This window comes from Entelurus aequoreus, linkage group LG03 (genome assembly GCF_033978785.1).
Source record: "Entelurus aequoreus isolate RoL-2023_Sb linkage group LG03, RoL_Eaeq_v1.1, whole genome shotgun sequence".
In the NCBI taxonomy this organism is placed as follows: Eukaryota; Metazoa; Chordata; class Actinopteri; order Syngnathiformes; family Syngnathidae; genus Entelurus; species Entelurus aequoreus.
Window position 1 is genome coordinate 12,640,150 of NC_084733.1, and position 14,567 is coordinate 12,654,716.

The window sequence follows — 14,567 nt, forward strand, 5'->3', positions numbered from 1 at the left end:
CTATGTATGTATTCAGGCCCTACATGCCATCTGTTGACGTGTTAGTAAATGACAACAATTCTCTCCGACCGAGCCACGTGACATCGCTCTCTTCTCCCATTGGTCAACGTAATGAAGTAAACAGGAAGACCATTTGGCTTTTTTTGACACCTCGAAACAATTATAATGAACTATTAAGCAAAATCGGGTAAATAATCCCCCGGCCTTGACCCACTAAAAACGAAGAATGAATGGTTTAACCGGAGACTTTAGTTAATTATTGTTATAAATGAGGTACATGTGCGACGTTCCTTCGCAAAAATAAACAAGGAAATGGAACTACATCACGTGACCGGAAGAAGGTCTGAGTAGCAAATAAAGCAGCAAAAACTATTTGGTTTTTTTGACAACTTAAATAATTATTAAACTGTCAAGCATAATCGTATAGATACGGATATATTTGTTGATAAATAAATCTCTTAACACACTAAAAAGAGGAATGAAAGCAAACTGACCGCATGACTCAGCAAAAAAACAGCACGAGTGTCGTTCACGTCACTTACTTCGTCTTTCCGGTGTGAGAAGGGGAACAATTTCTCGGCGACGTCCTCTTTAATTAAGTGCTCGGCTATTTAGTGGAGTACTGCGGTCTTCTAGTAAGTTCCTATTTTGTTGAAGTTCTAAATAAAGGACGCGTTAGCGACGTCTCTTCTTCCTGTTTATGATAGCGACGTTCCTTCTCGCCGTTAATGAGCACCGCTAGCCAATAGGAAAAGAGAACAACGTCACGTGGCTTACTGTGACGCATTAAAGTACACTGGGTTTTTTAGGACCGTGTGAGCTGAAAATAAATATTTCCAAACCCATTCGGATCAAAAAAAAAAAGGCGAATTTTAAGTGTGAAATCAGCCCTAAAAAGTCCAAAAGTGTTGTTCGTTGTGCTCACTACTGCCCATGAAGCATAAATCGATCACTACTGGTCATGCATGGTGACTACATTCTAGCGGGCCTCAAATGAGCTCTAATGTGAGACTATACAAATCTTTAATGGAAGACGTTGGTGATTTTGTTGCTTTGTCAAACAACGTGTCACTCGTTTACACAATTTACAGCTTGGTCAACAACATGACAGTTTAGATTCAATATTGCACACATCCCGGATCGCTTCTGATACAAAAAGTACCTTTTTTAAAATCAGGAAAAGGTGGCCTGCCACAGCGTCATGAAATGGGGTATGGATGTCGAAAGACGACCGAACCAGGAGACTAATTCCGTTTCTAGCAAAGAAGATGACAACAAATCACATAATTTTGTGTAAAAAAACCACAAAACAAAAGTGCTCATTAATTGTGTTTCTGCTGCTTAGCATTATGTTGGTTGGCTAGGAGGTAGCACTGATGTTGATGATGAGTTGCTACAGTATTTTGTGTCTTTACAGGAAAAAGGATTGAAATAAAACAGACTATGTTTGACTCAACACCCTCACTCTGGTGGGGGCCTGGGGGGGCTGAAGAAACCCCCCTCCCTCAAGCCCTGACCTCCCCATGGAGGCCATGTTCACAGTTCACCACAGACCAGCGAGGCAGCGGCGGTCCGAGCGGAGTCCGTCCAGTCTGGATCAGGCGCCCTCGCCAGTGCACCCATCCTGGAATAACATTTGATGGTTTTAATATCGTTATCACAAGTGCAGTGTTTCCCATAAACTGCCAAGATACCTGTGGCGGTGGGGGCGTGGTCACCATGACATCATCGAGTAATTTGCATAATTTACTACAATGATATGATTTTCTCTAAAAAGGCTAAAAAAATGTATACTTACTATTTAATAATAACAGTTTTGTTTTAAACGTCCATCCATCCATCTTACAATATAATTACAACACTTTATGTACATATTTATATACAGATTTGAACAATAAGTTATTCACTGAAATATATGTATTAATTGTGGTTCTTACAAAAAATATCTTATAAAATATAAAAGCTAAAATGTCTCTTAAAGCTCTGCCCCTTTAATTAGTGCATACTAAATAATTTAACTTTAGCCTACTACTACAACCACATTATTTACCAGCAACATAAAGTGAAACAGAGGCAGAGGTGTCCTGCCACAGTCAGTAACAAATAAACAGAAAACAGTAGTGGTCAAATACAAATAAGGCAACAAGAGAAGTATCCTACACTTCTCTTTTGTAAAGTAAATCTGAACAGCCTATATGGGCATCTACATCAACTATATGATTTGCCTGAGAAGCTAAACAGGACCAAAAAAAAAAAAATTGCTTTTATTTTTTTTAATTTTAATTTTATTTGTGGCGGACGTAATTCTTTCGTGGCGGGCCGCCACAAATAAATGAATGTGTGGGAAACACTGAAGTGGGTAGAGTTGCCAAAATTGTACTCACATAAGAGTACAGTTACTTGAATGCAGTGCTTTTCAATTATTTACTATCACACCACCCCCAAGGGAGGGAATTTTTTTTCAAATTTCACAGCCCTGAAGTAGGGCTGGGCCGATAAAATCATATAAGTATATATTCCGTTTTGTCTGATCATCCATTTTACTGCCGTGTTACAGGTACTGCTTGGAAACAATTAAGTTATGCAAATAATAATTTACAAAATATTTATCATATTGCAACGGTGTGGCTAATATATGGAAACAATGTTTTTCTTCTAAAATTTAGTGGGTGCGGTTTATATATTTATAGTCCGGAAAATATGGTACTTTTTGTAGAATAAATTGTTAAACTTCAATTCTAGTCACATCTTATCATTTTAGACAGCCTTATAATAATAATAGACTTTTGACAAGAACAAGAAAGTTTGATCATATTACGCCTATACCTTAATATACCTTAATATATATATATATATATATATATACCTTAATATATATATATATATATATATACCTTAATATATATATATATATATATATATATATATATATATATATATATATATATATATATATATATATATATATATATATATATATATATATATATATATATATATATATATATACTGGCTCACCTGCACTGGCTTCCGTGCACTTAAGATGTGACTTTAAGGTTGTACTACTTACGTTTAAAATACTACACGGTCTAGCTCCATCCTATCTTGCTGATTGTATTGTACCATATGCCAACCTTGAGACCTCCGAATTCGGGAGGTGGGCGGGGTTTGGTGGTAGCGGGGGTGTATATTGTAGCGTCCCGGAATAGTTAGTGCTGCAAGGGATTCTGGGTATTTGTTCTGTTGTGTTTATGTTGTGTTACGGTGCGGATGTTCTCCCGAAATGTGTTTGTCATTCTGGTTTGGTGTGGGTTCACAGTGTGGCGCATATTTGTAACAGTGTTAAAGTTGTTTATACGGCCACCCTCAGTGTGACCTGCATGGCTGTTGACCAAGTATGCCTTGCATTCACTTGTGTGTGTGTACAAGCCGCATATATTATGTGACTGGGCCGGCACGCTGTTTGTATGGAGGAAAAATGGACGTGACGACAGGTTGTAGAGGACGCTAAAGGCAGTGCCTTTAAGGCACGCCCCCAATATTGTTGTCCGGGTGGAAATCGGGAGAAATTCGAGAGAATGGTTGCCCCGGGAGATTTTCGGGAGGGGCACTGAAATTCGGGAGTCTCCCGGGAAAATCGTGAGGGTTGGCAAGTATGCCATATGTCCCGGCAAGAAATCTGCGTTCAAAGAACTCCGGCTTATTAGTGATTCCCAGAGCCCAAAAAAAGTCTGCAGACTATAGAGCGTTTTCTATTGGGGCTCCAGTACTCTGGAATGCCCTCCCGGTAACAGTTAGAGATGCTACCTCAGTAGAAGCATTTAAGTCCCATCTTAAAACTAATTTGTATACTCTAGCCTTTAAATAGACCCCCTTTTAGACTCTGACGTTTCTTTTCTGCTCTGCCCCCCTCTTGAGGGAGGGGCACAGGTTCGGTGGCCACGGATGAAGCGCTGGCTGTCCAGAGTCGGGACCCGGGGTGGACCGCTCGTCTGTGCATCGGTTGGGGACGTCTCTGCGCTGCTGAACTGTCTCCGCTCGGGATGGTCTCCTGCTGGCCCCACTATGGACTGGACTCTCACTATTATGTTAGATCCACTATGGACTGGACTCTCACTATTATGTTGGATCCACTATGGACTGGACTCTCACTATTATGTTAGATCCACTATGGACTGGACTCTCAGTATTATGTTGGATCCACTATGCACTGGACTCTCTCACTATTATGTTAGATCCACTATGGACAGGACTCTCACTATTATGTTAGATCCACTATGGACTGGACTCTCACTATTATGTTAGATCCACCATGGACTGGACTCTCAGTATTATGTTGGATCCACTATGCACTGGACTCTCTCACTATTATGTTAGATCCACTATGGACAGGACTCTCACTATTATGTTAGATCCACTATGGACTGGACTCTCAGTATTATGTTGGATCCACTATGCACTGGACTCTCTCACTATTATGTTAGATCCACAATGGACTGGACTCTCACTATTATGTTAGATCCACAATGGACTGGACTCTCACTATTATGTTAGATCCACTATGGACTGGACTCTCACTATTATGTTGGATCCATTATGGACTGGACTCTCACTATTATGTTAGATCCACTATGGACTGGACTCTCAGTATTATGTTGGATCCACTATGCACTGGAATCTCTCACTATTATGTTAGATCCACTATGGACTGGACTCTCACTATTATGTTAGATCCACAATGGACTGGACTCTCACTATTATGTTAGATCCACAATGGACTGGACTCTCACTATTATGTTAGGTCCACTATGGACTGGACTCTCACTATTATGTTAGATCCACAATGGACTGGACTCTCACTATTATGTTAGGTCCACTATGGACTGGACTCTCACTATTATGTTTGATCCACTATGGACTGGACTCTCACTATTATGTTAGATCCACTATGGACTGGACTCTCACTATTATGTTTGATCCACTATGGACTGGACTCTCACAATTATGTTGGATCCACTATGGACTGGACTTTCACTATTATGTTAGATCCACTATGGACTGGACTCTCACTATTATGTTGGATCCACTATGGACTGGAATCTCACTATTATGTTAGACCCACTATGGACTGGACTCTCACTATTATGTTAACTCTACTATGGACTGGACTCTCACTATTATGTTAACTCTACTATGGACTGGACTCTCACAATATTATGCTAGATCCACTGACGTCCATTGCACCGGTCACCCGGGGGGGTCCCCACATCTGCGGTCCCCTCCAAGGTTTGTCATTGTCCCTTTGGGTTGAGTTTTTCCTTGCCCTGATCTGAGCCGAGGATGTGGTTGTGGCTTGTGCAGCCCTTTGAGACACTCATGATTTAGGGCTATATAAGTAAACATTGATTGATTGATTGATAGATAATAGGATCTGGGAGGATTCTTCTCAGGAAAAATGAGGGCCCTAATAGAACCTTGAATAGGTCAATAATTCATTAATATTTTTTGAGTAACGACAGTTTTGAAGTGAAAAAAACTGCCTTCATGGCAGCTTTGTGTTATTAGTGTCAATACGGCAACATTTTCTCGTTACATTTCACCGGTTTACTCTTTTATTCCACATTTAATGGGGTGTTTTGTAACAATATGTTTAAAAATGTTCTGCGGGCCGCACTCTGGACACCCCTGGTCTACTTGTATTATGAATATGTATTTTATATTTTACTGTGTTTTCGAAATAATATATGTCGTCTTTACATTTCTATTATTAGAGTGCTTTTTAACATGGAATGAACAAAAAAAAGTCATTGATCACTGATCAGTATTTGGCTGCTTGTCATCATTGATTGGCAGCACATCAATGTATTGGAGGGTTGTTAGACGTCACTACAATGAGCATGTCAGCACAATAATGAAGTACATGGTTTAGAAAAGTGACTTACCTTAAAGTGCTCCTGATGATGATGCAGAAGAAGGATGCTGCAGAGGAGGATGATGATGAAGATGTTTGCAGCAGCTTAGCACACACTGCTAAACAATGGCTGGAGGACTTCTTCTTCCACGGTCACACCGTCCGCTTTGTTCGCTTTCCGTCTTGTCAAACGACTAAACCCCGTCGAGGAAGTGTCTATAATTGAAACACAGACCTTCTCCGCAGAAGGGGAAAGGGGCAAAGGGAGTCCGGGAACAAAACGCGTCCCCTCCCGCTCCTCTGCTACGCCATTGTCACTCGTCGAGTGGCGCTGGTTAGCGGGAAGGGTGCGATGATTGGTCTGCGGGGCTGTCAGTCAAACTTAAGCCCCACCCCGGAAGCACTCAAATGTTGCCTTGATGTCTATGATGTCTTGGTGTCATTTCAGGGCCTTCAATCGATCGCAACTGGACTGTTTGGTTTGTCTTGGAAGACATTTCGCCTCTAATCCGAGTAGGCGTCATCAGTTCGTGCTCGAAAACGTCTTCCAAGACAAATCAAAAAGAGTCCAGTTGCGATCGATTGAAGGCCCTGAGATGTCACTACGTAGTTTTGACGCTAGAGGTCAGCAAAGCATTCATTCGCGAATGACTTTTTTTTATTATTACATTTTGTATCATAATACACCCATTTCTTTTAAAGTTCAAAATATGATACGCCTGCGACCAATTTTTTTTTTTTAATTTCAAAAAATTCCTAATTTCTCAACCATTTCAAAGTCAAAATTATCTTTGACAATGTCAGTCAACAATTAGCATGCTAATATTATCATTAGCTAATTTTTCACATCAGATTAAAATATGTTGTTACTTCACACGTTATTAGTGAACATGCTAACGTTAGCATGCTAGCTTTTGAAACTCACTTATATATTTTGTTACTTCACACATGTTAACATTAGCATTTTAACGGGCTATCTTATTTTAGATTATTTTACAGGTATACACCTCAGATGTTAACCATTAGCATGCTAACATTAACATGCTAACTATTTTTTAGATTATTTTACTGGTCAAATATTTTGTTACTTTAACTTCACACATGTTAACATTAGCATTTTAACAGGCTGTTTTTTTTAGATTATTTTACAGGTATACACTTCAGATGTTAACCATTAGCATGCTAACATTAACATTTTAACGTGCTAGCTTTTTTTAGATTATTTTACTAGTCAAATATTTTGTTACTTCACACATGTTAACTGTTAACATTTTAATATGCTAGCTTTTTTTTTTTTTTAGATTATTTTACACCTTAGATGTTAACCATTAGCATGCTAACATTAACATTTTAACATGCTAGCCTTTTTTAAGATGATTTTACTGGTCGAATATTTTGTTACTTCACACATGTTAACATTAGCATTTTAACGGGCTAGTTTTTTTAGATTATTTTACAGGTATACACCTCAGATGTTAACCATTAGCATGCTAACATTAACATTTTAACTTGCTAGCTTTTTTTTAGATTATTTTACTGGTCAAATATTTTGTTACTTCACACATGTTAACATCAGCATTTTAACGGGCTATCTTTTTTAGATTATTTTACAGGTATACACTTCAGATGTTAACCATTAGCATGCTAACAATAACATTTTAACATGCTAGGTTTTTTTTCAGATAATTTTACTGGTCAAATATTTTGTTACTTCACACGTTAACATTATCATTTTAACGGGCTAGCTTTTTTTAGATTGTTTTACAGGTATACACCTCAGATGTTAACCGTTAGCATGCTAACATTAACATGCTATCTTTTTTTAGATTATTTTACTAGTAAAATATTTTGTTACTTCACACATGTTAACTGTTAACGTTAGCATTTTAACATGCTAGCTTTTTTTTTAGATACATTTTACAGGTATATACCTCAGATGTTAACCATTAGCATGCTAACATTAATATTTTAACATGCTATCTTTTTTAGATTGTTTTACTGGTCAAATATTTTGTTCACACATGTTAACATTAGCATTTTAACGGGATAGCTTTTCTAGATTATTTTACAGGTATACACCTCAGATGTTAACCATTAGCATGCTAACATTAACATTTTAACATGCTAGCTTTTTTTTTAGATTATTTTACTAGTCAAATATTTTGTTACTTCACACATGTTAACTGTTAACATTAGCATTTTAATACGATATATACATATTTTTTTTCAGATTATTTTACAGGTTATTATTTTACCTTAAATGTTAACCATTAGCATGCTAACATTAACATTTTAACATGCTAGCTTTTTTTAGATGATTTTACTGGTCGAATATTTTGTTACTTCACACATGTTAACATTAGCATTTTAACGGGCTAGCTTTTTTAGATTATTTTACAGGTATACACCTCAGATGTTAACCATTAGCATGCTAACATTAACATTTTAACATGCTAGCTTTATTATTTTACTAGTCAAATATTTTGTTACTTCACACATGTTAACTGTTAACATTAGCATTTTAACATGCTAGCTTTTTTTTTTTAGATTATTTTACAGGTATACACCTTAGATGTTAACCATTAGCATGCTAACATTAACATTTTAACATGCTAGCTTTTTTTAGATGATTTTACTGGTCGAATATTTTGTTACTTCACACATGTTAACATTAGCATTTTAACGGGCTAGCTTTTTTAGATTATTTTACAGGTATACACCTCAGATGTTAACCATTAGCATGCTAACATTAACATTTTAAACGTGTTAGCTTTTTTTAGATTATTTTACTAGTCAAATATTTTGTTACTTCACACATGTTAACTGTTAACATTAGCATTTTAACATGCTACCTTTTTTTTTAAAGATTATTTTACAGGTATACACCTTAGATGTTAACCATTAGCATGCTAACATTAACATTTTAACATGCTAGCTTTTTTTAGATGATTTTACTGGTCGAATATTTTGTTACTTCACACATGTTAACATTAGCATTTTAACATGCTAGCTTTTTTTTTAGATTAATTTTACAGGAATATACCTCAGATGTTAACCATTAGCATGCTAACATTAATATTTTAACATGCTATCTTTTTTAGATTATTTTACTGGTCAAATATTTTGTTCACACATGTTAACATTAGCATTTTAACGGGCTAGCTTTTTTAGATTATTTTACAGGTATACACCTCAGATGTTAACCATTAAGCATGCTAACATTAACATTTTAACATGCTAGCTTTTTTTTAGATTATTTTACTAGTTAAATATTTTGTTACTTCACACATGTTAACTGTTAACATTAGCATTTTAATACAATATATATATAGTTTTTTTCAGATTATTTTACAGGTTATTATTTTACCTTAGATATTAACCATTAGCATGCTAACATTAAAATTTTAACATGCTAGCTTTTTTTAGATGATTTTACTGGTCGAATATTTTGTTACTTCACACATGTTAACATTAGCATTTTAACGGGCTAGCTTTTTTAGATTATTTTACAGGTATACACCTCAGATGTTAACCATTAGGATGCTAACACTAACATTTTAACATGCTAGCTTTTTTTTAGATTATTTTACTAGTCAAATATTTTGTTACTTCACACATGTTAACTGTTAACATTAGCATTTTAACATGCTATCTTTTTTTTTTTTTTTAGATTATTTTACAGGTTACTATTTTACCTTAGATGTTAACCATTAGCATGCTAACATTAACATTTTAACTTGCTAGCTTTTTTTAGATGATTTTACTGGTCGAATATTTTGTTACTTCACACACGATAACATTAACATTTTAACATGCTAGCTTTTTTTAGATTAATTTTACAGGTATACACCTCAGATGCTAAGCATTAGCATGCTAACATTAACATTTTAACATGCTAGTTTTTTTAGATTATTTTACTAGTCAAATATTTTGTTACTTCACACATGTTAACTGTGAGAATGCCAACATTAACATTTAACATCAATATCCATCAATCACAGTTTATTTATAAAGCCCTTATTCACAAATGTCTCAAAGGGCTGCACAAACATGGATCACCACTCCAAGATGGCGGCCCCGCGTCTCATCAGCGGCAGTAGCGGTCGATGCTGCCTACCCTTATAAGATGTCTATGGGTGATGGCGAGGAGCAGTAATTACCGCCAAGCTCCGCCCATAATGACTACGTACAAATAAGTACTGACCAATCCAGCGCTCTAGGGTGTCATTATCATCAGAATTTGGACCAATTATGATAAAAATCAAAATTTGTGGAGCTGAGTTGTTATCGTCTCATGTTTTGTGCCCAACCAAGTTTGGCGCTATGCCACACCTAAGTCCCTTTTGGGCATCTTTTAGTTATTTCCTGTACTATTCAGCAAAAAACTGTGCGAAAAAAAAACAAACGTACAAACATGGCACATTATTTTTATTCAGTCTAAATAAATCTGACCCATGATTATTAGAACCAACAATATGAATCCTTTATGAATACTTTACGAGTGTTTCCTTCTTAGTCGTCACACAGCTACACTATTTTATTTGTTATTATATTAGCTTGTACGAGAGAAAAGACGGCCTTTGATTGACTTTAGCACGAGGAAGGAGAATGTGCTGCAAGAAATGATGAAAACATACGTAGCGGCGTGTTGTTATCTTAGCATAGCAGTACTAAAGCTGGGCTACAAACGAAACAAAAAAAGTGTTATTGTTTACGGTCACACACCAGAGGATCCATAAAGCATAATGAAGTAAATGTACTTCCTGCTTTTTCCGGCAGTCGTTGCTAATAAATAAAATGAGGAAAACAAGGCACGTCATTTCACCTTCTGGTTAGCGGAGCAGGGAGATGTGTCGTTTGTTTCTACGAGCCGAGAGGACCACGCCGCCCGCTGACCATAAAGTTGAACAAAAAATGTTTCCCAAAAAAAAGATCAATTGACTCAGTGAAGGAAGCGGATGCTCATTTTCTGCTCAACGTCCACTTTCTCCAACACCTGCAAACAATGTCCATAAATTAGACCTTTTAAAACACAAAGTGTTAGCTACATGTTGTTTACTAAAGATGGCGCAATGTTGTGTCATCAAGGAAAACTTCCAACTATTTTAGTTTTCATCACGGGCTTCATTTTAATGTTCTCATGTCATTATTGTGTGTGTGTGTGTGTGTGAGTGGTGTAGTCTAGCAGTACCAATACTGTCCTCCAGGGCAACCAGTGTACTTGCATAAAGTGTACTAGAACACAAGTACCACTGATAGTCACACACATACTACAGTGTTTCCCACACATTCATTTATTTGTGGCGGCCCGCCACGAAAGAATTACGTCTGCCACAAATAAAATTTAAAAAAAATATATATATATTTTTTTTTTTTTTTTGTCCTGTCCAGCTTCTCAGGCAAATCATATAGTTGATGTAGATGCCCATATCGGCTGTTCAGATTTACTTTACAAAAGAGAAGTGTAGGATACTTCTCTTGTTGCCTTATTAAACTACTGTTTTCTGTTTATTTGTTACTGACTGTGGCAGGACACCTCTGCCTCTGTTTCACTTTATGTTGCTGGTAAATAATATGGTTGTAGTAGTAGGCTAAAGTGAAATTATTTAGTATGCACTAATTAAAGGGGCAGAGCTTTAAGAGACATTTGAGCTTTTATATTTTATAAGATATATTTTTTGTAAGAACCCCAATTAATAAATATATTTCAGTGAATAACTTATTGTTCAAATCTGTATATAAATATGTACATAAAGTGTTGTAATTATATTGTAAAATGGATGGACGTTTAAAACAAAACTGTTATTATTAATTAGTAAGTATACATTTTTTGAGCCTCTTTAGAGAAAATCATATAACTGTAGTAAATTATGCAAATTACTCGATGATGTCATGGTGACCACGCTCATAGCCACGCCCCCACCGCCACAGGTATCTTGGCAGTTTATGGGAAACACTGAAGTGTACTATAACACAAGTACCACTGATAATCACACACATACTAGGTGTGGTGAAATTATCCTCTGCATTTGACCCATCACCTTTTTCACCCCCTGCGAGGTGAGGAGAGCAGTGAGCAGCAGTGGTGGCCGTGCTCGGGAATCATTTTGGTGATTTAACCCCCAATTCCAACCTTTGATGCTGAGTGCCAAGCAGGGAGGTAATGGGTCCCATTTTTATAGTCTTTGGTATGACTCGGCCGGGGTTTGATGGTTGATTATATGACCGAAATAAACTTATTTCATTCATTCAATACACTTATTTCATTCATTCATTCAAAGTTTCCACACGCACGCACGCACTTAAGGATGTTTGTCGGGACTTGCCTTGATGAACTCGTTAAAGGAAATGGAATTGTCGCCGTTGGTGTCGGCCTCCTGGATGGTTCTGTCAGCGATGCTGCCCAGCTGCTCGTCTGAGATGTTCACTCCCACCATCATCCTCAACACCTGCCAGGTACAAAACGCACCGGCTTTACCTGCATCTCACGCTTCTCTAAGTACACTACCGTTCAAAAGTTTGGGGTCACATTGAAATGTCCTTATTTTTGAAGGAAAAGCACTGTACTTTTCAATGAAGATAACTTTAAACTAGTCTTAACTTGAAAGAAATACACTCTATACATTGCTAATGTGGTAAATGACTATTCTAGCTGCAAATTTCTGGTTTTTGGTGCAATATCTACATAGGTGTATAGAGGCCCATTTCCAGAAACTATCACTCCAGTGTTCTAATGGTACAATGTGTTTGCTCATTGGCTCAGAAGGCTAATTGATGATTAGAAAACCCTTGTGCAATCATGTTCACACATCTGAAAACAGTTTAGCTCGTTACAGAAGCTACAAAACTGACCTTCCTTTGAGCAGATTGAGTTTCTGGAGCATCACATTTGTGAGGTCAATTAAACACTCAAAATGGCCATAAAAAGAGAACTTTCATCTGAAACTCGACAGTCTATTCTTGTTCTTAGAAATGAAGGCTCAAACACAAAATTGTTTGGGTGACCCCAAACTTTTGAACGGTAGTGTATATGGCTAATTATTGGCATGAAGTCATCACCTTTTCAGTACACAAAGGCAACAAAATGTAAAGAAAACTAAACTGATTAACTTTCCGTATTGAATGGTTTTGAAACTTGCCACTAAATCCTATCCTGGAAACAAAAAAATACAAATATCGATAGACACATTACATTTTTCATGAAGCTATGAAGAATGCCACACGGGATACTCTGCCACACACATGCCAACATAAACAACACTTTTAATACACAGTAATAATCAGTCGTAATAGCAAAATAAGTCAAAAGAATAATAATAATCAGAATAATAATAAAAAATAACATTAAGTCTTAATAATAAAATAGGTAATAATTAGGGATGTCCGATAATATCAGACTGCCGATATTATCGGCCGATAAATGCTTTAAAATGTAATATCGGAAATTATCGGCATCGGTTTCAAAAAGTACAATTTATGACTTTTTAAGACGCCACTGTGTACACGGACGTAGGGAGAAGTACAGAGCGCCAATAAACCTTAAAGGCACTGCCTTTGCGTGCCGGCCCAGTCACATAATATCTACGGCTTTTCACACACACACAAGTGAATGCAAGGCATACTTGGTCAACAGCCATACAGGTCACACTGAGGGCGGCCGTATAAACAACTTTAACACTGTTACAAATATGCGCCACACTGTGAACCCACACCAAACAAGAATGACAAACACATTTCGGGAGAACATCCGCACCGTAACACAACAGAACAAATACCCAGAACCCCTTGCAGCACTAACTCTTCCGGGACGCTACAATACACACCCCCCGCTACCCCAACCCAACCTCCTCATGCTCTCTCAGGGAGAGCATGTCCCAAATTCCAAGCTGCTGTTTTGAGGCATGTTGAAAAAAATAATGCACTTTGTGACTTCAATAATAAATATGGCAGTGCCATGTTGGCATTTTTTTTCCATAACTTGAGTTGATTTATTTTGGAAAACCTTGTTACATTGTTTAATGCATCACAACAAAATTAGGCATAATAATGTGTTAATTCCACAACTGTATATATCGGTATTGGTTGATATCGGAATCGGTAATTAAGAGTTGGACGATATCGGAATATCGGATATCGGCAAAAAAGCCATTATCGGACATCTCTAGTTACAAGGTATGCTATGTTACGCAGGATGCAATGCTACACGGGATGCTATACTGGTATGCCGCGTTCCGTTTGTACGGAGAAGTCGGATTTTCCAAGTTCCTAGTCTGAAGTTTCAAAAGCAAAGCCCACTGAGGTTGGATTTCCTACTGGGCAAGTTGGAGTCTTCACTACCCCAGAGTTGCCTTTCAAAGACGGAGTGTAAACAAGAACAGAAGCTCCTGTAGTATCATACTTGCCAACCCTCCCGTTTTTACCGGGAGACTCCCGGTATTCAGCGCCTCTCCCGATAACCTCCCGGCAGAAATTTTCTCCCGACAAACTCCCGGTATTCAGCCGGAGCTGGAGGCCACGCCCCCTCCAGCTCAATGCGGACCTGAGTGGGGACAGCCTGTTCTCACGTCCGCTTTCCCACAATATAAACAGCTTGCTTGCCCAATGGCGTCATAACTGTAGATTGATCGAGGGCGAGTTCTTGGTTTCTTATGTGGGT

General features: G+C 37.4%; 1 protein-coding gene across 1 annotated transcript in view; it reads right to left on the reverse strand.

Moving 5' to 3' along the window:
• Positions 1-10,288: 10,288 nt before the first annotated feature.
• chp1 (calcineurin-like EF-hand protein 1) overlaps positions 10,289-14,567 on the reverse strand; it is a 15,221-nt gene continuing 10,942 nt past the window's right edge. The window contains exons 6-7 of the mRNA XM_062041255.1: positions 12,238-12,360; positions 10,289-10,907 (exon numbers count right to left, since the gene is read on the reverse strand). Coding sequence (XP_061897239.1) covers positions 10,854-10,907; positions 12,238-12,360 — 177 coding nt within the window. The 3' untranslated portion in view covers positions 10,289-10,853. The remainder of the gene's footprint in view (positions 10,908-12,237; positions 12,361-14,567) is intronic.